The sequence below is a fragment of the Vombatus ursinus genome, unplaced genomic scaffold (genome assembly GCF_900497805.2).
Source record: "Vombatus ursinus unplaced genomic scaffold, bare-nosed wombat genome assembly UNPS02014909.1, whole genome shotgun sequence".
Classification (NCBI taxonomy): domain Eukaryota; kingdom Metazoa; phylum Chordata; class Mammalia; order Diprotodontia; family Vombatidae; genus Vombatus; species Vombatus ursinus.
In genome coordinates, this window is record NW_020954687.1 from 7272601 (window position 1) to 7291590 (window position 18990).

Consider the following 18990-nt stretch of genomic DNA (forward strand, 5'->3'; position numbering starts at 1 on the left):
TTTCCTGTCTCAGGAGGAACAGCATTGTTATTTAACCTCCATTTTCACATACCAACAATTAGGATATGTAAGAAGTAAAGGCACCAGCCTAAGTTCACACTTTGCCCATTATATTGCAATATCAATTGCAATAGCAATTGTACCTTCAGCCCCAATACTTTCTTCTAATGCTTTTGAAGACAACCAAAATTCATGAAAGAGCATTGTTGACAGCTGTGGGATCTGCAGGAAACAAGACAATCTACATAGGAGGACAAACAGTTTCCTTTGGCCACTTAAACACACAAAATAATTTTCAGCAAGTGTACAAAAGTTTAAGGAGTTCTGTTCTAAAGTTTGTTTCTTGTTTTAGAGACTAGTATGTGGTCCAACAAGTAAGATACCTTTGAAATGAATTTTCACATAAGTGTGTTTATGAAGCTTTTTTTTTACTCCATCAACTATACAATAAGTGAAAGGTTTTATTGATGTTTTAATTTTAAGAAATACTTCATGACATGAAAATTTGTCAAATGAGTGGACAGGTTTTATATGAGATAAATAGTTTATAGATGAAATTTAGGTTTATAATGCTTTAAATAGGGAAACACCACAGTGCAAATGACTCTGGGAGTAGTACATGCTTACCGAATTTGGAAACATACATAAGTTTATTATGCCACAACAATTTATAATTAACTAATTAATGTATCATTAATTAATATTGACTAATTATGAGACATTCTTTGAATATTTCACAGTTATAATTTTTTTAATATCACAAAGAAATGCAAATATTTGTTGACAATATCAAGTCTCTAGTTGAAAAATAGTCTCATTTACCAATGCATTTAGGGAGTTGTGTCCAATTTCCTTGATTACATGTAACTCTTTTGCTTCCAACCATTGTAAAATTTTCATCACAGTCATATTCAATTGAAGACCCATGAGAATATGACACGTTAGTAGTCTGAACATGACCATGGACAGGTTTAGGTACTTCTGCACATCTTCTTTCTTCCTCTACATAAATTAGAAACAAATATGATTAAATTATCTTTCAAAAAAATCAAAAAAACCCTCTTCCTCTTCATTCACCTATGAATATATGTGTACATATGGATGACACAGAATTATTTAAAATACAGTTTACAATGCATTACCAATGCAAGTGGGTAAGATTGTCCATTCTCCATTATTGCATTGTATTTTCTTGGGTCCTCTCCTCATAAATCCAAGATCACAATTATATTCTACTACATCATTGTGACAATATGTCCTATTGTTTGAGTCCTTAAGTGTCCCATTCACAACTTCAGGTGGTTGCTCACAACATTTTACATTCTCTGTAACAAAAAGGTGATGCAAGTAGTTTTATAATTGTATAGATTACTAGACCATTGATTTAGAATTGGAAGGTATCTCAGAAGTCATTGAGCCCAGACCTCTCATTTTACATTTGATGACCAAAGAGCTTAAATGATTTGCCTAATGTTACACAAGTAGTAAATAGCAGAGCTGGGATTTGAACTTGGGTCCTCTGACTTTATCTAGTAATCTTTTCACTGAACTATACTCACTTCTGTCATCCAGTGTGTTAACTACCAATACTGCCCAGTTTTGTGTTCTCTACAAATTTCATGAACAGTGTATCTAGACCTTTATCCAAGTCACTAATAAAAGTGTTAGCACAGGGGCAAGCACAGATCCCTAAACTGCAATATACTTTTTGCATTCAGCAATTCAAACAACTCTGAATGCATCTGCTTTCACTGGCACCTACTCCCACACCTCCATATATTGCATGAGTAGCATAAGAGACTTTATCAGATCCTTCCATTATCATTTATTTTAGTGATTCATTTTTCTAGCTATTCCCTGCAGTCACCCTATGCACTGTCATCCTTATAGTCAGTTATGACTGAGCAACTTATAGACTTTTCAATTAACTTTCTGTGCACAATATGAGAATCCAAAAACAATATACAAATAGGAGAGCAATTGCCATCATGCCTATAGGGAGTGTTTAAGCCTAGGGGAAGTGGTCTAGCTGTCTTTTGGAAACAAATTACCAACAGATCTACCCAGACACAGACAAAGCAATGAGTCAACTCCTAATTATTAGTGAGTTCTATATCCTATCAGTTGAGAAATCACTATACATTTAATTTATGCTGTGATAGGCTAACATTGACTTTAAAATTCATTGACTGAATTCTTTTCCACACCTATTAATCCCAGATGGACAGGAAGAATATTTAATCCAAAAGAACCTATGTACTTAGTTACCACAGAGCTTCTTCTAGTACCTATTAAATTGACATAGTTGTGGGCTTTTTTGGTTTCCTATCCAATTTGTGCTTATGTTTCACCATACCCCAACTCTGAATTACTCGCACCATGGACTTCCTTCACTCTTAGGCACATGCTAATGAATAAAGTCAGAAGAAATAATTTAACCAAGCTAATATGGACTGACTATGAGATAATTCCTGTTAGTTCCTCTAGTCCATATATAATGTTAAAGAAATAAGAAACCCAACTTGCATACTCAGTATAGATACGAAAATGCCTCATAACCTCCACTGGCTTCTTTGGATTGCCATTTTTCTTTACAAATAGCAAAATTCAAATGTTGAAGGGAAGATATAGTCTTGATCAAGAATGTCCTTGTCACTCCTCTTCCAACACTTTAATTCCTATCTTCTAAGGCACATATAAATGATTATATGCTACCCTAAAATACACTATATGAAAATGACAGCAAAGATACAAAATTGTGCCAGGATTATGTTAGTAATTCCATTGTTGTTATCACCAATTTGAGAAGAAATGTTTACGTTCACATGTAGGAATCCTGGGAGACCAGCCAAAGTGGTAACACTGCACTGAAAGTGGTCCAACTAGTTTTAATCCATTCAAACAGCGAAATGTCAGCACATCTCCAACTTTATATTTGTCTTGCTTGGGATCAGGATATAAATTTCTTTGTAGAATAGGTAGATGACATGATTTTTCTAAAAATAAAGTAATAACAAAATCAATGTTTTAATTTTTAGAAGTTTATTGTTTGCTCAACAAATAACTTACTATGATTTAAAACACTGCTATCAGAAAATTTACTTCTTACCTTCAAAGAGCTAACAATCTAGTTAAATATTGTGCAATTTTACATAAGGCATTCTGGTAAATAAGAGGCAGATAAAGGTCTCTTTTTCTCAAATAAATTAGATTGAATAATCTAATGGCAAGGGGAAGGAGAGAGCATGCATAGGAAACCAAAAATTACATAAAGATAAAGATCTGTGAGTGGGTTAGAATTAAATAACTGGGTTAGAATTCAATTTCAGCATTGGCAGAAACAATTGGGGAAAACAATCTAGAAAATACATGCTTTGGATTATCATTTAAGTATAATATTATAGGTTTGTTTAATAGAAGAAAAGATATTTTTATAGTTAGAGAACATATACTTCAACCCCATAATTTGACTAATGAGTAAATTAAAACATCACACAGCCATTAGTTAAAAATTCAAAACCAGAACCCATCATTATACAATATATTGTACAATAGATAGTCCTATAGTTATTGAAAACAAACACAACATACCATACATATACACACAGTGTGTGTATGTATATATGTGCATGTATATACACATACATATACACTCTGATTTAAACTACAAATATATTGTATAATACTTGAAGATAAGATTCTGGAAAGTTATTTTTTTTATAACACCTTATATTTTTAATTGTATTCAGACATGATCTAAACAACTCACTTATAAAATTGGACATGTTTTCCAATGGGAAAAAAATTTTGTGCCATTCTCAAGAAATGACAAACCATATTAATGAGTGAATTTAAGTCACATTTAAAGCACAGTTGATTTGTGACAGAACAATAATACCTGAGTCATAAAATACGAATGACTTTGGCAATTTCTAATGTCAAATACAATAACAATGGCATAAAGAAATAAAAATGACAGCTTAATTAGTGAAGATGGTACCAATAGTAGCTGGCAGGTACAAAGACTGCCAAACCCACAATAGCTTATAGGTAAAGAGACTCCTCAATAAAGAATCTTAGAGAAGCTCCTAGTGGTATTGGTATCCACATAAGAACAAAGAGGACATTTTGATAGTGAACATTAACATCTGAATTTATTTATTTTAGGGAATGATTAATAAACATTTGGAAAATGGTTTTAATGTTCAAATATTATCCTTTGGCTCATCTGAATGCCCATAGTGAACCCCAAAGCATTCTTATTTGCTGAATCTTTAGATTGATCATTAAAAATTCATTCCCAACATAATTCTGCAGGAAACAGCTTACATTATGAGCATTAATTCTGGAATTAGTCTGATTGTCCAGAGGTAGAACTCTAGTAGAAATTTGACCTGGCAATTTCTGCTGTAGGTACTGTAGCTTCTTTTACCTCTGGAACAATGGCTAATGACTTGGAAAACAAAGGTCTTACTGCCAAAATATTAATGTTATCAGATGTTCCAATAACTGAAATATGTGGTTTTATCAACAGAAATGACAATAAGAAGATGCATTAACATCTACCTTGACTCAACTATAAGACCATTAGGCCTTTCTACTTGTCCTGAATCTGAACCCTCATACATAGCTTGTCTTTCTCTTTAGAATGTGACATGATTGAGAGTGGGGACTGTGTTGCTTCACTTTTATCTCTTCAGCCCTTAGTAAAATCTTTGGCACATAGTAAGTGCTTAATAAATGCTTTTTTTTTTCATTTTGCCTCTCCAAGAAGAATTGGAAAACATCTTTTCATTTAGATGCAACTTCTTGTCTTTCAGGAAGTTGCATACTATTTTGGCATCACAGATAGAGAAGAGAACTTGGAGTCTAGAAGATCTAGGTTAGAAACTATTGATTCATTCTTTGGCCAGTCTACTTGCATGGTGATCTTCTTTCCACTTAGTTGGGTGGTTTTCAGAAGTGGAGAGTGGGGGTAAGGTATAGACTTAAAAGCTGGTTAAGCACAAGGTTAAGAATGCTTCAGAGTTTAAGCCGTTTTCAAAGACACCACTAAATCACCACATCTGTTCTATCCTTTCAATTGCATCAAGTCACATTTTCCCAATGAATTTAATTAACTTTAACAACAAATTAAATTAGTTTAAAATGCAATTAACTTGCAAGACTATAAATTGTAATTAAAACTGCATGCTGTTGGTATAAATTTTTCAAAATATTTAAAGAGGGCACATTTAAAAATGCTGTGCATATTTCATGGGATGGTGATTAATGAAGCCAAAATCATTCAAAGTGTGGGTCTTAAAAATGATTTAATTTCTTTTTCATTCTAGCCATAATGATTTAGAATTATAGATCAGACAACATTAGCTGCTCATGAAATTATCCATTAAAGTGAAATTCAGGGACTGAAAAAAATGCTTTTTTTGTTCATTGAAAACATTAGCGGTTGGATTCCACCCATTCATGAATCTCTGTAAAATGTTTGTTTTTTTTTTAAACTGAGGAAAAGTAACTTACCATAGCATTCAAGTGTTCTAGGCCACTCATCAACATCACATACTTTGACACCTATAGTTTGCCCACGTGTGATTTCATATCCATCCAGGCATTCATATTCTAATCTTTCATTAGGATTCAGAAATGTCTTGTTTCCATTGTATCTGGCATTTTCAAATTGTGGAATATCACAAATTTCTAACCCAAAAAACAAAGTTAGAATTTTATCTCTGATGTAACCTCATGTATATTTCAACTCAGCAAATAAGATCTTATAGAAAGCCACGGCATCATTGCTGAGTTTTTAAAATAAAAATGGGATAAAGTACTACATATTAAACAATAAACAAATACTCAGCCATTTTATTTTATGGAAACCTGGATTTCTAGACATCCATTTTAGGACTTCATCCAAGTGCTTGTTTCCCAGAGGACAACATTTTCTGAACTATTTAGGATCTATTTCATAAAACTGTGTCTGAATTAAATACAGAATTTTGAAAAGGATTCATATGGTATGAATACGCCAATTTCTCTAAGAGAAACCTAAAATCAAAAAGGAATACATGTCTAATACTTATATGATATCCTGTGGACTTAGCATATAAATCACAAAGAACAGAAACCTCATTTTCTTTATAATTTCTCTTTAAAATCAATTTATTTTGATTTATCAACAATTACTTCCATAAGTTTTTGAGCTTTAAATTTTTCTCCCTCTTTTTCCCCGCCTCCCTCCCCAAGATGGCATGAAATCTGATATAGGCTATACATTCCTATTAAACATATTTTCACATTAGTGATGTTCTAAGTAAGAATTACAACCAATGGGAGGAACCACCAGAAAGAGGAAACAACACAATGGAAGGAAAAAAATAGCAAATAGTATGCTTCGATCTGCATTCAAACTCCATAGTTCTTTCTTTGGATGGGGATGGCATTTTCCATCATGAGGCCTTTGGGGATGTCTTAGATCCTTGGACTGGTGAGAAGGTTAAGTGTTGAAACCCCCAATTTGCTACCTACTAATGTTGATATCTTGAATAAAATCATTTAAGATCCATGGGCCTCAGGTGGCTCATCTGTTTGAATAAAATGAGTAGGAATAGACTAGATGATTGCCAAAATCTTAAGTAAAATTCAAATATCAAACTAAGAAATTAAAGCTATACTGTAAAATCTGAGCTTAAATTTATTCCTTAGAACTCCAAGCAATAGAATGCATTATTGATAAATGCTTGTTATCTATTTCTCACTTTGAAGAAATGTGTCACAAGCTGAGATTATTCAAGATTAGAACCTCTGGAATGACTCTAAAAAGTTTGATCTAAATTAAGCCTTTATTTGTAGCATGTTTGTTAGATACTTACTATGAAACAGATTCTGCAATAAGAGTTGAGAATATAAAAATAAAAATGAAATAATCCCTGTCTCAAGGAGTTTATATTTGATTGAGGAGTCAATATGTACATATACACAAGCACACACAAAAATAGAAGGTGATTAGGAAGAAAATTCACCAACAGCTAGAGGGTATCAAAAAAAGGTTTTATGTGGTATTTGAGATGTGTTCCAAAGGAAACTAGAGATTATAAGAGGCAGCAAGGAGATGGACTGCAATTCAGGTAAGCAGCAAGACCAAGTCTAAGGCATGGACAAAGGAGACTGAGATGAATGATCGTTATGCTAAACTCTCCCTGTGCCTAAAAATCACCAGCACATTTCTGGATAAAAGAACATGAGGTACGGGGATGCTGACTGTACTTAGGTCTTCAGCAAACCTTCAAATGTCGGCCTCTCTGATGCTACAGCCATGATAAGAAGTGCCAGGATCTCCAACCAAGTGGAATCAATGGCATGGATTTGGCTGGTTCCATTGAAGACCTGAAAGTTACAAAATCACATCCCTCCTTCTTTTAACCTCCACTCTTTATCACACCACATATAATCATCTTTCTTTTTCTTTTTCTTTTCTTTTTATTAGAGAGTAAGTGATCAGTTTTCCAGTTTTGGAGAACAAGGGGTAGGGGAGCAGCCAAAAAGGAGAATGCAAGAGGCCTAGTAGTAAAATCCAATGACCTCGATGCCCTGCCAGGAATCTCCTGCAGTGCATCTTTGATTTTGGCTAACCTCATTACACTGGTGAAAGGGAGGAACGTTTACATGGAGAGAATTTGGATAGGATAGAGGAAGTTTTGTCTTCCACAAAAGAACTACAATCATAAATACATATAAAAATAGAGCTGAAAGAAATCTCCTGGTCCACACTCCTCATTTTGCAGACCAGAAAACTGAGACCTAGAGAGGTTGAATAACTTGCCTATGGTTGCACAACTAGTTAGCAGTGAAAAAGGATCAGAACCAGACATCCAGGAACAGAGCAGTTCAGTGTTGTTAGTATTTTTTCCTGCTATTCTAGGCTGCCTTTCAAATTTACAAGCATTTAAAATAAAATCATCTAGACAATATCTGCATTTTATGGAATCAAATGAAAATATTCACTCATTAGATGTGAAATACAGTAGAATATGAATCCCTAACTACATTCAGGAAGATAGTGAATAAAATATTAAATTACTCACTGATACACTTTGGTTGATTCAACCACCCTTGTTGCCCACATGTGATAAATCCCTCTTTTTTTCCATCTGTTGTTGCATATCCTTCTTTACATTGATATTTTGCTGCTGTGTTGATAAGGTAATATGTTTTTGATTCAGAAAAAAATCCATTATCAAAATAATTTCTGAGTGTGCATGTCTCTGAAAGGGAAGGATCATAAGCAAATTATTGACATGGGCTCATTACTGTCTTTGTAGAAAAGCAATAAATAAAACAATGGCATCCAAAAAGGGAGTTAATTTTATAAAAACCAATCTGATTCACTCATTGATGACCTTGATAAGGTAACACTGTTACCAGTTGGTCACTCCTCAAATTGCTGGAGAACTTTCTCACTATAGGTCAAGAAGCTATAGATTAGTCCTTGAGTCTTTCTTTACCCCTGAGGAAGTATACAGATACTGATTGCTAGATTATTAAGGTCAGAAGACTGGGGAGAGCCTATGGGTGGCGGTTCTGACCTGCCCATGGTATTTAGATGCAGGGAATGTTTTCATTTGTGTTTCATGGGAATCCTGTATAACTTAGGTGGCTGTGATATTTCCTCAAGCAATCGTGAAATTTCTAGGAGTTCCCAAAACCAATCTGTCAACATGAGAATCTCTAGACAGAGTTAATTTAGTCCAGCATTGAATTTCTCTCCCCCACTGTGATTTAAATATACTGAGGCAACTAACTACTGGATTGTGGACTGGAAATCACAGGATAATAATATTCCAGAGCTGTAAAAGACTATAGGATGAATCTACTCTGGCTCATATTGGAGTAGTCATCTTCTCTAAAACACTCTCCACACCTGTTTTTCAAGCTTCTCATTGAGGACTTCCAATGATTGGGAACTCACTACTTGGGAGGCCAGCCTACTCTAGTTTTTAATAGCATTAATTGTTAAGAAGTTTTCTTTATACTTGTAGGAGATGGAATTTTGTGAACTAAGCTGTTTTGCTTCTACAGATGTTCTTAACTTAAGACAGGGTAAAGCCCCAGGTGGATAGAAGAATGTGCTTGTAGATAAGCGTATATTGTTTGGCAAACACGATGTTTGCACACATCTTGAACAAGAAAGAACTAAGAGAGCTGAGATGTGACAAACAGCTCGAGATCAAGGGATCATCCTCTGGTTAGAATTCCCCCAATACTGCACTTGTTCAATAAGGCTCATGGGAAGGGGGGGGCGGGTTGGAGACATATCAAGGAGTACATGTTAGGGATGTATAAAGAAGAGTTGTAACCTGGAAGAATCTGGACCAATCCAGATTCTGATGGGAGGAGCAGGAGTAAATCACTGTTATAAAAGCCTGCTCTTGTTCCTGTATAGCATGTCTACTCCTGGTGAGTAGAGCACCCACTTCTCGTGAGAATAGTAATAAACATAATAAACACCTTCCTCCTTACACTCTATTGTGTGGCGTCTTTACTTGTGAGAGTGTTTCTGTAGTAAGAGAAGCCACCTCAGTAAGACTTGCAACCAGGGAAGCAGTGGGCGGCAATGACTAGCCCAGGCTAACTCCCTGATCCTGTCTAGAGGTCTGACAGTCATCACGCATACCTTATTTCTCACAAGTGAGCCTTTGTCTTCTCTAACTTTACTCCTTGCTTTTAGCTTTGTCCTCTGAGGCCAATCAAAACAGTTTTAATCCCTCTTTCACATGATATCCCTGCCTCACACTCAGCCATTTAGCAAACAAACTCTTCTTATGTGCCAAGCACTGTGCTTAACCATGGGGTTACAAAGTGTCATGAGTGCCTCAGCTCCAGCCTCTAGCAGGTTCTCTCTGGATCTGGGCAGACAGAAGGACAGCATCGAAGACATGATAAGGGGATAATATTACTTTATTCTTCCCAATGGCAATGAGTTAGGAGGAGGTGGGAGAACTCAACCCCTACAGCACCCTCCTAATTGCTCTTCTCATGGAGGCTGGTGAGACAGGAGAGATGAGAGGAAGCATTCACCTTTACAGTATGAGTCCTTGGAACATTCATCTAATTATTCATCTTATGGTGGCTGGTGAGATAGGGGAGGCCTTCGTCATCTGCCTAATTACTCTTCTCACAGGGGCTGGTAAGAGTAACAGCACCTGCTCCTACAGCATCCCCCTAATTCTTGATGCAGCAGGCTGAGACAAGCACAGCTTTCCACTTTCGCATTTTATGCTTACTGATCAGTGCTCATTTGATTTATAGATAAACAGACAAAGAAGGCAACATGCCAACCAGAAGCTCATAAATTTTCCATAGCTTTGGTTATATCAGCATAGAGCAGGCACAGTGTACTGTTTACAGGTTAAACTCAAATGTTTATATTATCTATGGTTATATAATAATATGCAAGCACAGTGAAATTGTTTATGGCCGTGATCCTGGGAACTTATATCAGTTCACCTTACATACACAAAGAAAGACAAAAAAAGTGTCCCTAACCCACCAATAACTAAGAACATACAACATGAGATGGAAAGTAATCTCAGAGAGGAATTAATTAGAAGCTGGGGTGACTAGAAAAGGCTTCCTGCAGAAGGTTGAATTTGAGCTGGATCTCAAAGGAAGAGAGAGAAACTAAGAGATAGGGGCAAGAAGAACAGCATTCCAGGCACAAGGGAAACAGCAAGCATGAAGACACAGACAGTGAATAAAGTCAGCCTAATTGGATCCTATAGTGTGTAGAAGGGAATAAAATGGAAGATTAGAAAAGTAGGGAAAAGGCCAGGCTGTGAAGAACTTTAAATACCATAGGACTTTATCTTTAATCTTGGACATAATAGGGAGCCATTAGAGTTTATTGAGAAGATCAGTGACTTGATTTAAAAAAAAACTTTTTATGCTGATTAGAGGACAGATTGGAGTGGTGAAATATTTAAGGCATGGTGATCAACTAGATGGCTAAAGCAATAGTCCAGGCAAACGGCAATTAAGGTCTTAACTGCGGTATAGGCTATGAGAAGGGGAAAAGGGTATGTATATGAGAGATGTTGTAAAGGTTGAAATGACAATATCTAGCAAGAGATTGAATATATGGGCTTAGAGAGAATGAGCTGTTGAAAACACCTGGGTTGTGAGCCTGGGTAACTGTGGGGATGATAATGCCCTTGACTATGTTAGGGAAGTTTGTAAGAAGGGAATGTTTTCAGAGAAGGAGCATAATTAGTTTTGTGCTGGACATAATGAGTTTGATATTGCTACGAAATATCTAATTTAAGATATCCAAAAGATAGTTGGTAATTTGAGACCTGAGCTTAGAAAAGATACTAGGGCTGCATATATATATATATATATATGTATATGTATATGTATATGTATATATGTATATGTATATATGTATATATATATGTATGTGTGTGTATATATATTTATATGTATGTATGAATATATATAGATATATGTCATCTACATAGAGATAATAATTAAACTCAGGGAAGCCAATGAGATCACCAAATATTATAAAGGAAAAAATAAAAGAGGGAGAAGGTAGAGCCATGGTGAACTCTCATAATTAGTGGCTGTGATATGAATAAGGAGTATTCAGAGAGGTAGGAGAAAAACAAGAAGAGGGGAATGTTATGAAAACCTACAGGAAAGATTATCCAAGTAGGGAAAGTGATCAATAAGTCAAATGTTGCCAGAGAGGTCAAAATAATTAGGATTTGGAAAAGGTCATTAGATTTCTCAAATGAGAAGTCATTGGTAACTTTGGAGAGAATAATTTCAGATAAGTAAAAACCAGATTAGAGTTAAGAAGAGACTGAAAGGAAACACAGTAGAAGCACTCATGATGATGGCTAACTGATCTTCCTCTGACATAGCTTCCAATCCTCTCATCTCCCCTTTCATTCTCTTTTGAGTTTCAATGTCCTTCCTAAAATATGACACCTAAAAGTGAACTTAATACACCAGGACTGAGTAAAGCAGGAGTGCCAGCCTTCTCATACATCTCCTCCCCCTTCCTCCAGTTTTATTATGTTTCTGTTAATGCAGCCTAAGACTGAATTAAATCTTTTAGCTGCTGTGTCGCAGTATGGACCCACTGGTGTTGTAGTCCACTAAAACAACCAGATTCCATCTACATTACCTGATATTCTGTCATGTGTCTCCCTCATATACTTATGTAATTGAAGTCCTTTTTAATTGCATATAACTTTATTATTGTCATCTATAGTGGAGTCTAAGTCTAGGGAAATATGGATTACCCTGGGGAAATGACCTGTTCCCTACACTTAATTTAGCCCTGGAAAATACATTTCTGAAGGCTCAGATTTGGGATAGCTAGCACTGTAGTACAGGTATATATGTGGAAGTAGGAAAAAAAGGGTAACGTAAGTAAGGAGGACTATCTTTTAAGGACCTCACATCTTCTGAGTGTTTTAGTGGGTCATTTGAAGGGATTTCAATACTAGATAGATATCTATTTTTTAAAATTTCATCTCTTAAGCCCTATCTCTGCAATGCCAAATCACTAAAAACAGATCACCAATCAAATAAATATCCTGAATAGATATTTTATGTATTTTGGGAAAGGCCCTGAGAGGTTGCCCCTTTATTTCTCAGCAATGCTTATTTTAACATCTTCCCCAAATGTCAGGTTTCTTAGTTTTTGTAACAACACTAAAATAACATCATGCCTTTCAAAGCTCAGCTCAACTGCCATCTCCTAAGGGAAGCCTTTCTGATTCTTTTTTTTTTTTTTTTGGTGAGGCAATTGGAGTTAAGTAACTTGCCCAAAGTCACAGAACTAGTGAGTGTTACGTGTCTGAGGTCATATTTGAACTCAGGTACTCCTGACTCCAGGATCAGTGCTCTCTCCTCTGTGCTACCTAGCTGCCCCTCTGATCCTTTTAATTGTTCACTCTGGCCACTCTCTTGAAATTATCATGGACATAGTTACATGTTCTATTCCCCCAACAGAATGTGAATTACATAAAAGTAGGAGATTTTTTTAATTTAAGTTTTGTATCCCCATCACCTTCCATCATTTTGTGCACAAACATTTCATAAATGATTATTAGAATGGAAGTGTAATAATTCAAAGCATCTCAACACCTCTTCTTTCTCCCCTTCTGTTCTTCCCCCTTTCTCTTTTCTTCTTTACTATCTCTCTATGCCTTTCTCCTTTTTTCTTTTCCTCTATCTCTCCCTTCCATAGCTTCCACCTATATGCCTACATTTTTCTCCTCTTTCCCTGATCTTTTTTACTTTCTCTTTCTTTTCCTCTTTATCTTTCAGTTTCTGCCTCTTTTCTTTCCCTTCCTTCAACTTTCTCTCTTCCCATTTATCTTTGTTTTTTTCCCCATATCTCCTTCTTCTGAGCTGAAGATGGCAATACATCTGGTGATGCATTTTTGTACTGAGGATTGACATGAAGAAATTGTAGTGTTTGTATGGACAAAATAACTGTGAATTTTATCTGAATCATGTTTTGATCCTCATCCATATCTCTTCCTTTCTGATTTAACTGTTTCTTTCACTTTAGGAGACATGTCTCTCCACCTTCTTTCCTTAGGGCTGTTTCAGAAGACCTTGTCATATCCAAGGAATCTTCAGCCCTAGGGAGGAGAAGTAGTATAGAGACAACTTTATCCTACTGAGAAATAATAACTCTACTCAAGAAATTATTTTGTTCCAACAGATAATATATGTATGCAGCTTTTAGGTAAGGGCAAGTTAAGGTTGTAGACATTTTTGAAAACAGATCTCTTGACCCACATTAGCTTCAACTTTAAGACCCTTGACAACTGTCCTCAATTTAATCTAAAGAGAGCCAGCCTTACAGAAAAATTCTCAAAATGATTTCTCAGAGCTCCTTTTTAAGACCACCAATTCAATGGCAAATAGTATTTTTATGTCAAACTATTTTTTTTTTGCTACAGGGAACTGAGTAATGGAGAGAGATGTTAAACTGATTTGAGGGATTTGCCATTTTAGAATCACTTGTTTGCAGTATATTTTAATGTTGATAGTTGAAGAAAAACTCAAACAAATGTCCTTATAGTTCCCTGATTTATGACATATTTTATATATGGAGAACATTAAAGCTGAAGTGCCTTACTTCTGCTACTACAAAAAAATTATTTCCTCTATCAACTGTTACTCTGTGTGTGGAAAGAAAAACAGGACAAGGAGTGACCCTTCTCCTTGAATGCTCCCCAGGCCCCACCAATGACTACCATAGAAAGCCAAGGTTAGGAGAGAGAAACTCATCTTCCTTTACCAAAAAAAAAAGGACAAAGCAAGATAAGAATTGAAAGATAATCTCTTATATAGTCTTGGGTGGGGAGCAAAGTCAATATTGTTCATTCAAAATTTTTGTGCCATAGATGGAGCACCAAAATATTTCCCCAGCTCATCATATGCCCTATTGTTCTTTAAAGAAAAGATATTAAAATTCAGCCTGTATAATCCAAGTGTCTCCATTCCCTCCTGTTCTGAATGAACAAAGCCACATTTACAAAGAAACCAAGCTTGCTGCACATCATTCTGCACACACTCATATGACAACCAAACCAACCTTCTTACTCTATAACCTGTGCCCAACCTCCAAACTTCTCTCCCTGTGTCTCTGCTTAGGCTATGCCCTAGGTCTGGAATACTCTCTCTCCTTCACTTCCTTACAAAATTTCTATCTTCCTTAGAGCTTAGCTCAAAGGGCTACCTCCAATAGGAAGCCTGTCTGCATATATTTGTATTTAATTTTTCTGGGTATGTGTTGCTTCTCTTCACAAGGATCTGTGCCCTGTGAAGGTAGAGCCTTTTCATCCTCTTTGAACCCTCTGTGCCTGGCACTTAGTAGGCCCTTGATAAATGATTGCTGAAGGAAAGAATAAACATAATGAACTGGTGTTAAAAAGAACAAAAAAAGTGAATCTAAAATATATATTTAATATAGACCATATTCTTTTAAAGTTTTTCCCCGACAAAGCACAATATAGTGAATAAACAGTCATTTGCTAATAAGTCTGATATATTTTGGTATTTTGTACTGTTGCTGTTTCAACCATTTGCCTTATTCATCTTTGTATGGAGATGTAAAGATCTACACACGATGAAAGAGTTCCACTAGTTCTGTACCAAATATTCTGTGTTGGGCCTACACTTTGAGGTTCCTGCTGTGGTATTTCAGGAGGGGTCACCAATTCATCAGTTCTGCCTCTTCCAGAAATATTCTGTGATTTTGCTGAGCAATTTGCTTTGTGTTTTGCTGCAGAACACCTGTTCCCTCAGGTGTCTTTTCACCCAGGCTTCTTTTCCCACAATGTTTTTCCTCAGTCAAAGATGACAGTGTAGTTGGAGAAACCTAAAGAAGATGGCTTTCACAGATTTTATTTTCCTTTTCTTGAGCTACTGCATGTTAAACTTCTGACAGGTGGTCATAAGACAACTGGAAGCAAAGGAGTTATACTATTAAGGATTGCTGAAAGATGCACACATGTCTGATTTCTAACACATGGAACTAGTTTGACAGTAGGAGAAACAAGTGGTGCTTGAATATGGCTGAAATGTTCAGACAGAATGGAATTCAGACACACAGTGTTGGAACAGTTTTGGAAGGTGGATGAAACCAAAATATTAAGGAGTCAAATGATTCCTGGGGAGGTCCAGGGCACAAAGGTGGTCAATGCCATCTTTGATTTGCTTTTTAAAAATAAATGTAATATACATTGATGGTTCTAATGTGGTAGGGTTACTTACTGATCTTTTTACATTTTGTTTCAGTAGACCAGCCTTGTTTGGTACAGGTAATTTTGTTGTGATTATTTGGAAGACTGTAGCCATAATTACATTGAACTGTTATATCTTCATCTTCCTTATAATGACCTTTTTTTGGCCAAAAATGACCATTTTCTATTGAATAAAGGTGGCACTCTCCTGTAGATGAGAAAAGTTAAAAAAATCCAATTAGAACATGAAATAGTCTGTTAAAAGAAGAAAGGCTGGTATCCATATTGTAAGAAAAAGAGGACAAATTATAATGGAAAAAGAAATTCATTAAATATTCACTCAATGTAAGGTCAAAGAAAAAGAATTATCAATTTGTCACCAAACATTCATTAAATTCCTATTATGTATATGTGTTGTGATAGGCATTCCATTCAAGTGTAGAAGACAATAAGAATATATATAAAATGTATATGATAAAGGTAAAAAGAATAAATTAAATTAACATAAAGTAGTTAAATAGAAGGTAGAGTAGAAGGAAGGTACAAGCACTTTTGGAGTAGAGGAAAGATTTCATGTAGAAGGTAGGGTATAAACTGTGTTTTGAAAACAGGGATTCTATGAAGTGGAGGTCAGGAAAAAATACTTTCAATGCATGAGTGTGTTCAGTGCAAATGCATGAGATGGGAGATGGAAAAAAATGAGTGAGGAAGAAAAAGGGCAAACTTGGAGAGATCAGAGTATGGAATGTGAAGTAAAATTAAATGAGATTGGAAAGAGAGATTAGTACCAGGTTTTGAAAGCCTTTAAAAGCTAAAAGGGGAGGTTGTTGGGGGCGCTCCTAAGATGGTGGAGTGAAGGCAGGGACTTGCTTGAGCTCTCCTCCAATACCCTCCAAATACCTGTAAAAAATGACTCTGAAGAGATTCTAGAGTAGCAGAACCTGCAAAAAAAAACAGAGCCAAACAAATTTTCAGCCCAAGACAACCTGGGAGGTCGACACTAAAGGTCTGCGGCACCAGGCTGAGAGAAGAGCCCAGTCCAGCACAGGCCATGCCAGCCCAGATCAGGCCCCAGCAAACCTGGAGCAGGCCTCAGGGGACTGAATCACTAGCAGTTATGATGGTTTCCAGACTTCTCAACCCACAAATGGCAAAGACAGCATAGAAGGTCAGTAAGAAAGGTCTGTCAGACCTGGGTGAGAGAAGAGCACAGTCCAGCCTGGGCCACAGCAAATCCCCAGGGCAGTGGCAGTGGCAATGGCTGCTTCTGGAGCTCTCAGCCCACAGATGGTAAGGGGATTGAACAACTAATCAGAAGGAGATTACAGGGGTCTCTTTGCTGGCACTGAGGCAGGATTCTGTTGCTTTGCCCAGGTCACAGTCCTGGGAGGCAGGCCTGGGGTGAGGAGGAGCACTGGCATAGCAGAGCTTATGGCAGCAGTGAAGAAGGAGTCCTTCTCGCAGTTCCAGGGCAGAAAAGAGTGCTAGTGGTCTCTCACAGACCAGAACTCAGGCCAGGAGAAAAGGAAACACCTCTCCTTAGATCATATCACCTTGGGAGAACCAAAGACTTACAGGTCCCTAGAAGTATCTCTGAAAATAGCTGCACAAAACCCCTGAAGTTTGGTGCAGTTTGCCTTCCACACTGGAAGCAGAGCCCTACCTTAACAAAGAGTTATAAAGTCAAGTAATTGGCTGGGAAAATGAGCAAACAATGGAAAAAAATCAGACTATAAAAACTTACTTTGGTGACAAGGAAGATCAAAACATAAACTCAGAAGAAAACAAAATCAAAGCTCTGACATCCAAAGCCTCCAAGAAGGATATGAATTGGTCTCAGGCCATGGAAGAGCTCAAAAGGGATTTTGGAAATCAAGTAAGAGAAGTAGAGGAAAAATTGGGCAGAAAAATGAGAGTGATACATGAAAATCATGAAAAACAAGTCAACAGCATGCTAAAGGAGACCACAAAAAATACTGAAGAAAATAAAAGCCGAAAAGGGTGTTTTGGGAAGATGGCAGAGTAGGGCAGAAACTTCTAGGCTCTCCATATTTCCTCCACAAACAGTCAAAACATCACCATGAAATAAATGTAGAGCAGTAAAAGTAAAGGTGTAAAGCAGTGGTTTTCCTAAAACCATTTGAGAGGACCTCAGGAAAGATATGACTTCCACGGGCTTAGGTTGGGCCTGAGTGAAGTGGAAACACCTCCAGATAGACTGTTGAATCAACAAACAACAGATCTAGGGGCAGCTTCATCTCAGAAGTAGACTATGTCTCAAGAAACTTCACCTCAGGAACTTTCACCTCATGAATTTTCACATCACAAACTTTTATCTAGGGAACAGCAGAGGCTGAGTGGGGAAAGATTTAAGGACAACCTCCCCTCTCCCATTTCCATATGCCAGGTCCAGCAGTGCTGATGAGAAATGATTCCACACTGTGGCTGTGGATGGGCAGGAAGAAGTACATGCCTGGTAAGTGTGGTACAGTAGGGAGCAAGAACATTTTGAGGACAGCATGGAAAGGTGCTCTAACTGTGAAGGAGAGGAATGCCTGAGGTTGGTCCCAAGAAAGAATTCAGAAAATGTCAGTAAGGATAACCTGAGGCCTGGGTAAACAAAGGGAAAAGAACATGACTATAGATAGCTACCATAGAGTAAAAGAAGGTCAGAATTCATACTGAAAGGAAGATAGTGAGGTTAAAAAAGCCACTCCTACCTCAAAGATTAAGGTGAAATGGTCACAAACCCAAAAAGAGTTCTAGAAAGAACTTATAAAGCAATTAAATAAAATAAGAGAGATTGAAGAAAAATTATGAAAAAAATAAAATTAATCTAAGAAAATTATGAAAAGAACATTAACCAATCTTAAGGAAGAAAATAACTCCTTGAAAACTAGAATTGAGCAGGAGTAATAGAATGACATTACAAAACAACAAAAATAATAAACCTAGGAAAAATACAAATATAAAAGAATCTGAACCATCTCTTTAGAAGAACAATTGATCTGGAGAACAGATCAAGGAGATTCAGTATAAGAACTGTTGGATTACCTGAAATTTATGATCATAAAAACAATCTTGATACAATATTATAAGAAATTATTAAGGAAAAATTGTCCTGAAGTTCTAGAACAAGAGGGTAAAGTAGAAATAGAAAAAAATCTACCATTCATCACCTGAAAGAGATCCCGGGAGGAAAGCTTACAGGAATGACATA

General features: G+C 36.4%; 1 protein-coding gene across 2 annotated transcripts in view; it reads right to left on the bottom strand.

Annotated features, from left to right (window-relative positions):
* CFH (complement factor H) overlaps positions 1–18990 on the bottom strand; it is a 166877-nt gene that overhangs the window by 77484 nt on the left and 70403 nt on the right. For both annotated transcript variants that reach the window (XM_027843365.1, XM_027843364.1), the window contains exons 9-14: positions 15802–15978; positions 8082–8261; positions 5521–5697; positions 2820–2996; positions 1143–1325; positions 823–1002 (exon numbers count right to left, since the gene is read on the bottom strand). In XM_027843365.1, coding sequence (XP_027699166.1) covers positions 823–1002; positions 1143–1325; positions 2820–2996; positions 5521–5697; positions 8082–8261; positions 15802–15978 — 1074 coding nt within the window. The remainder of the gene's footprint in view (positions 1–822; positions 1003–1142; positions 1326–2819; positions 2997–5520; positions 5698–8081; positions 8262–15801; positions 15979–18990) is intronic.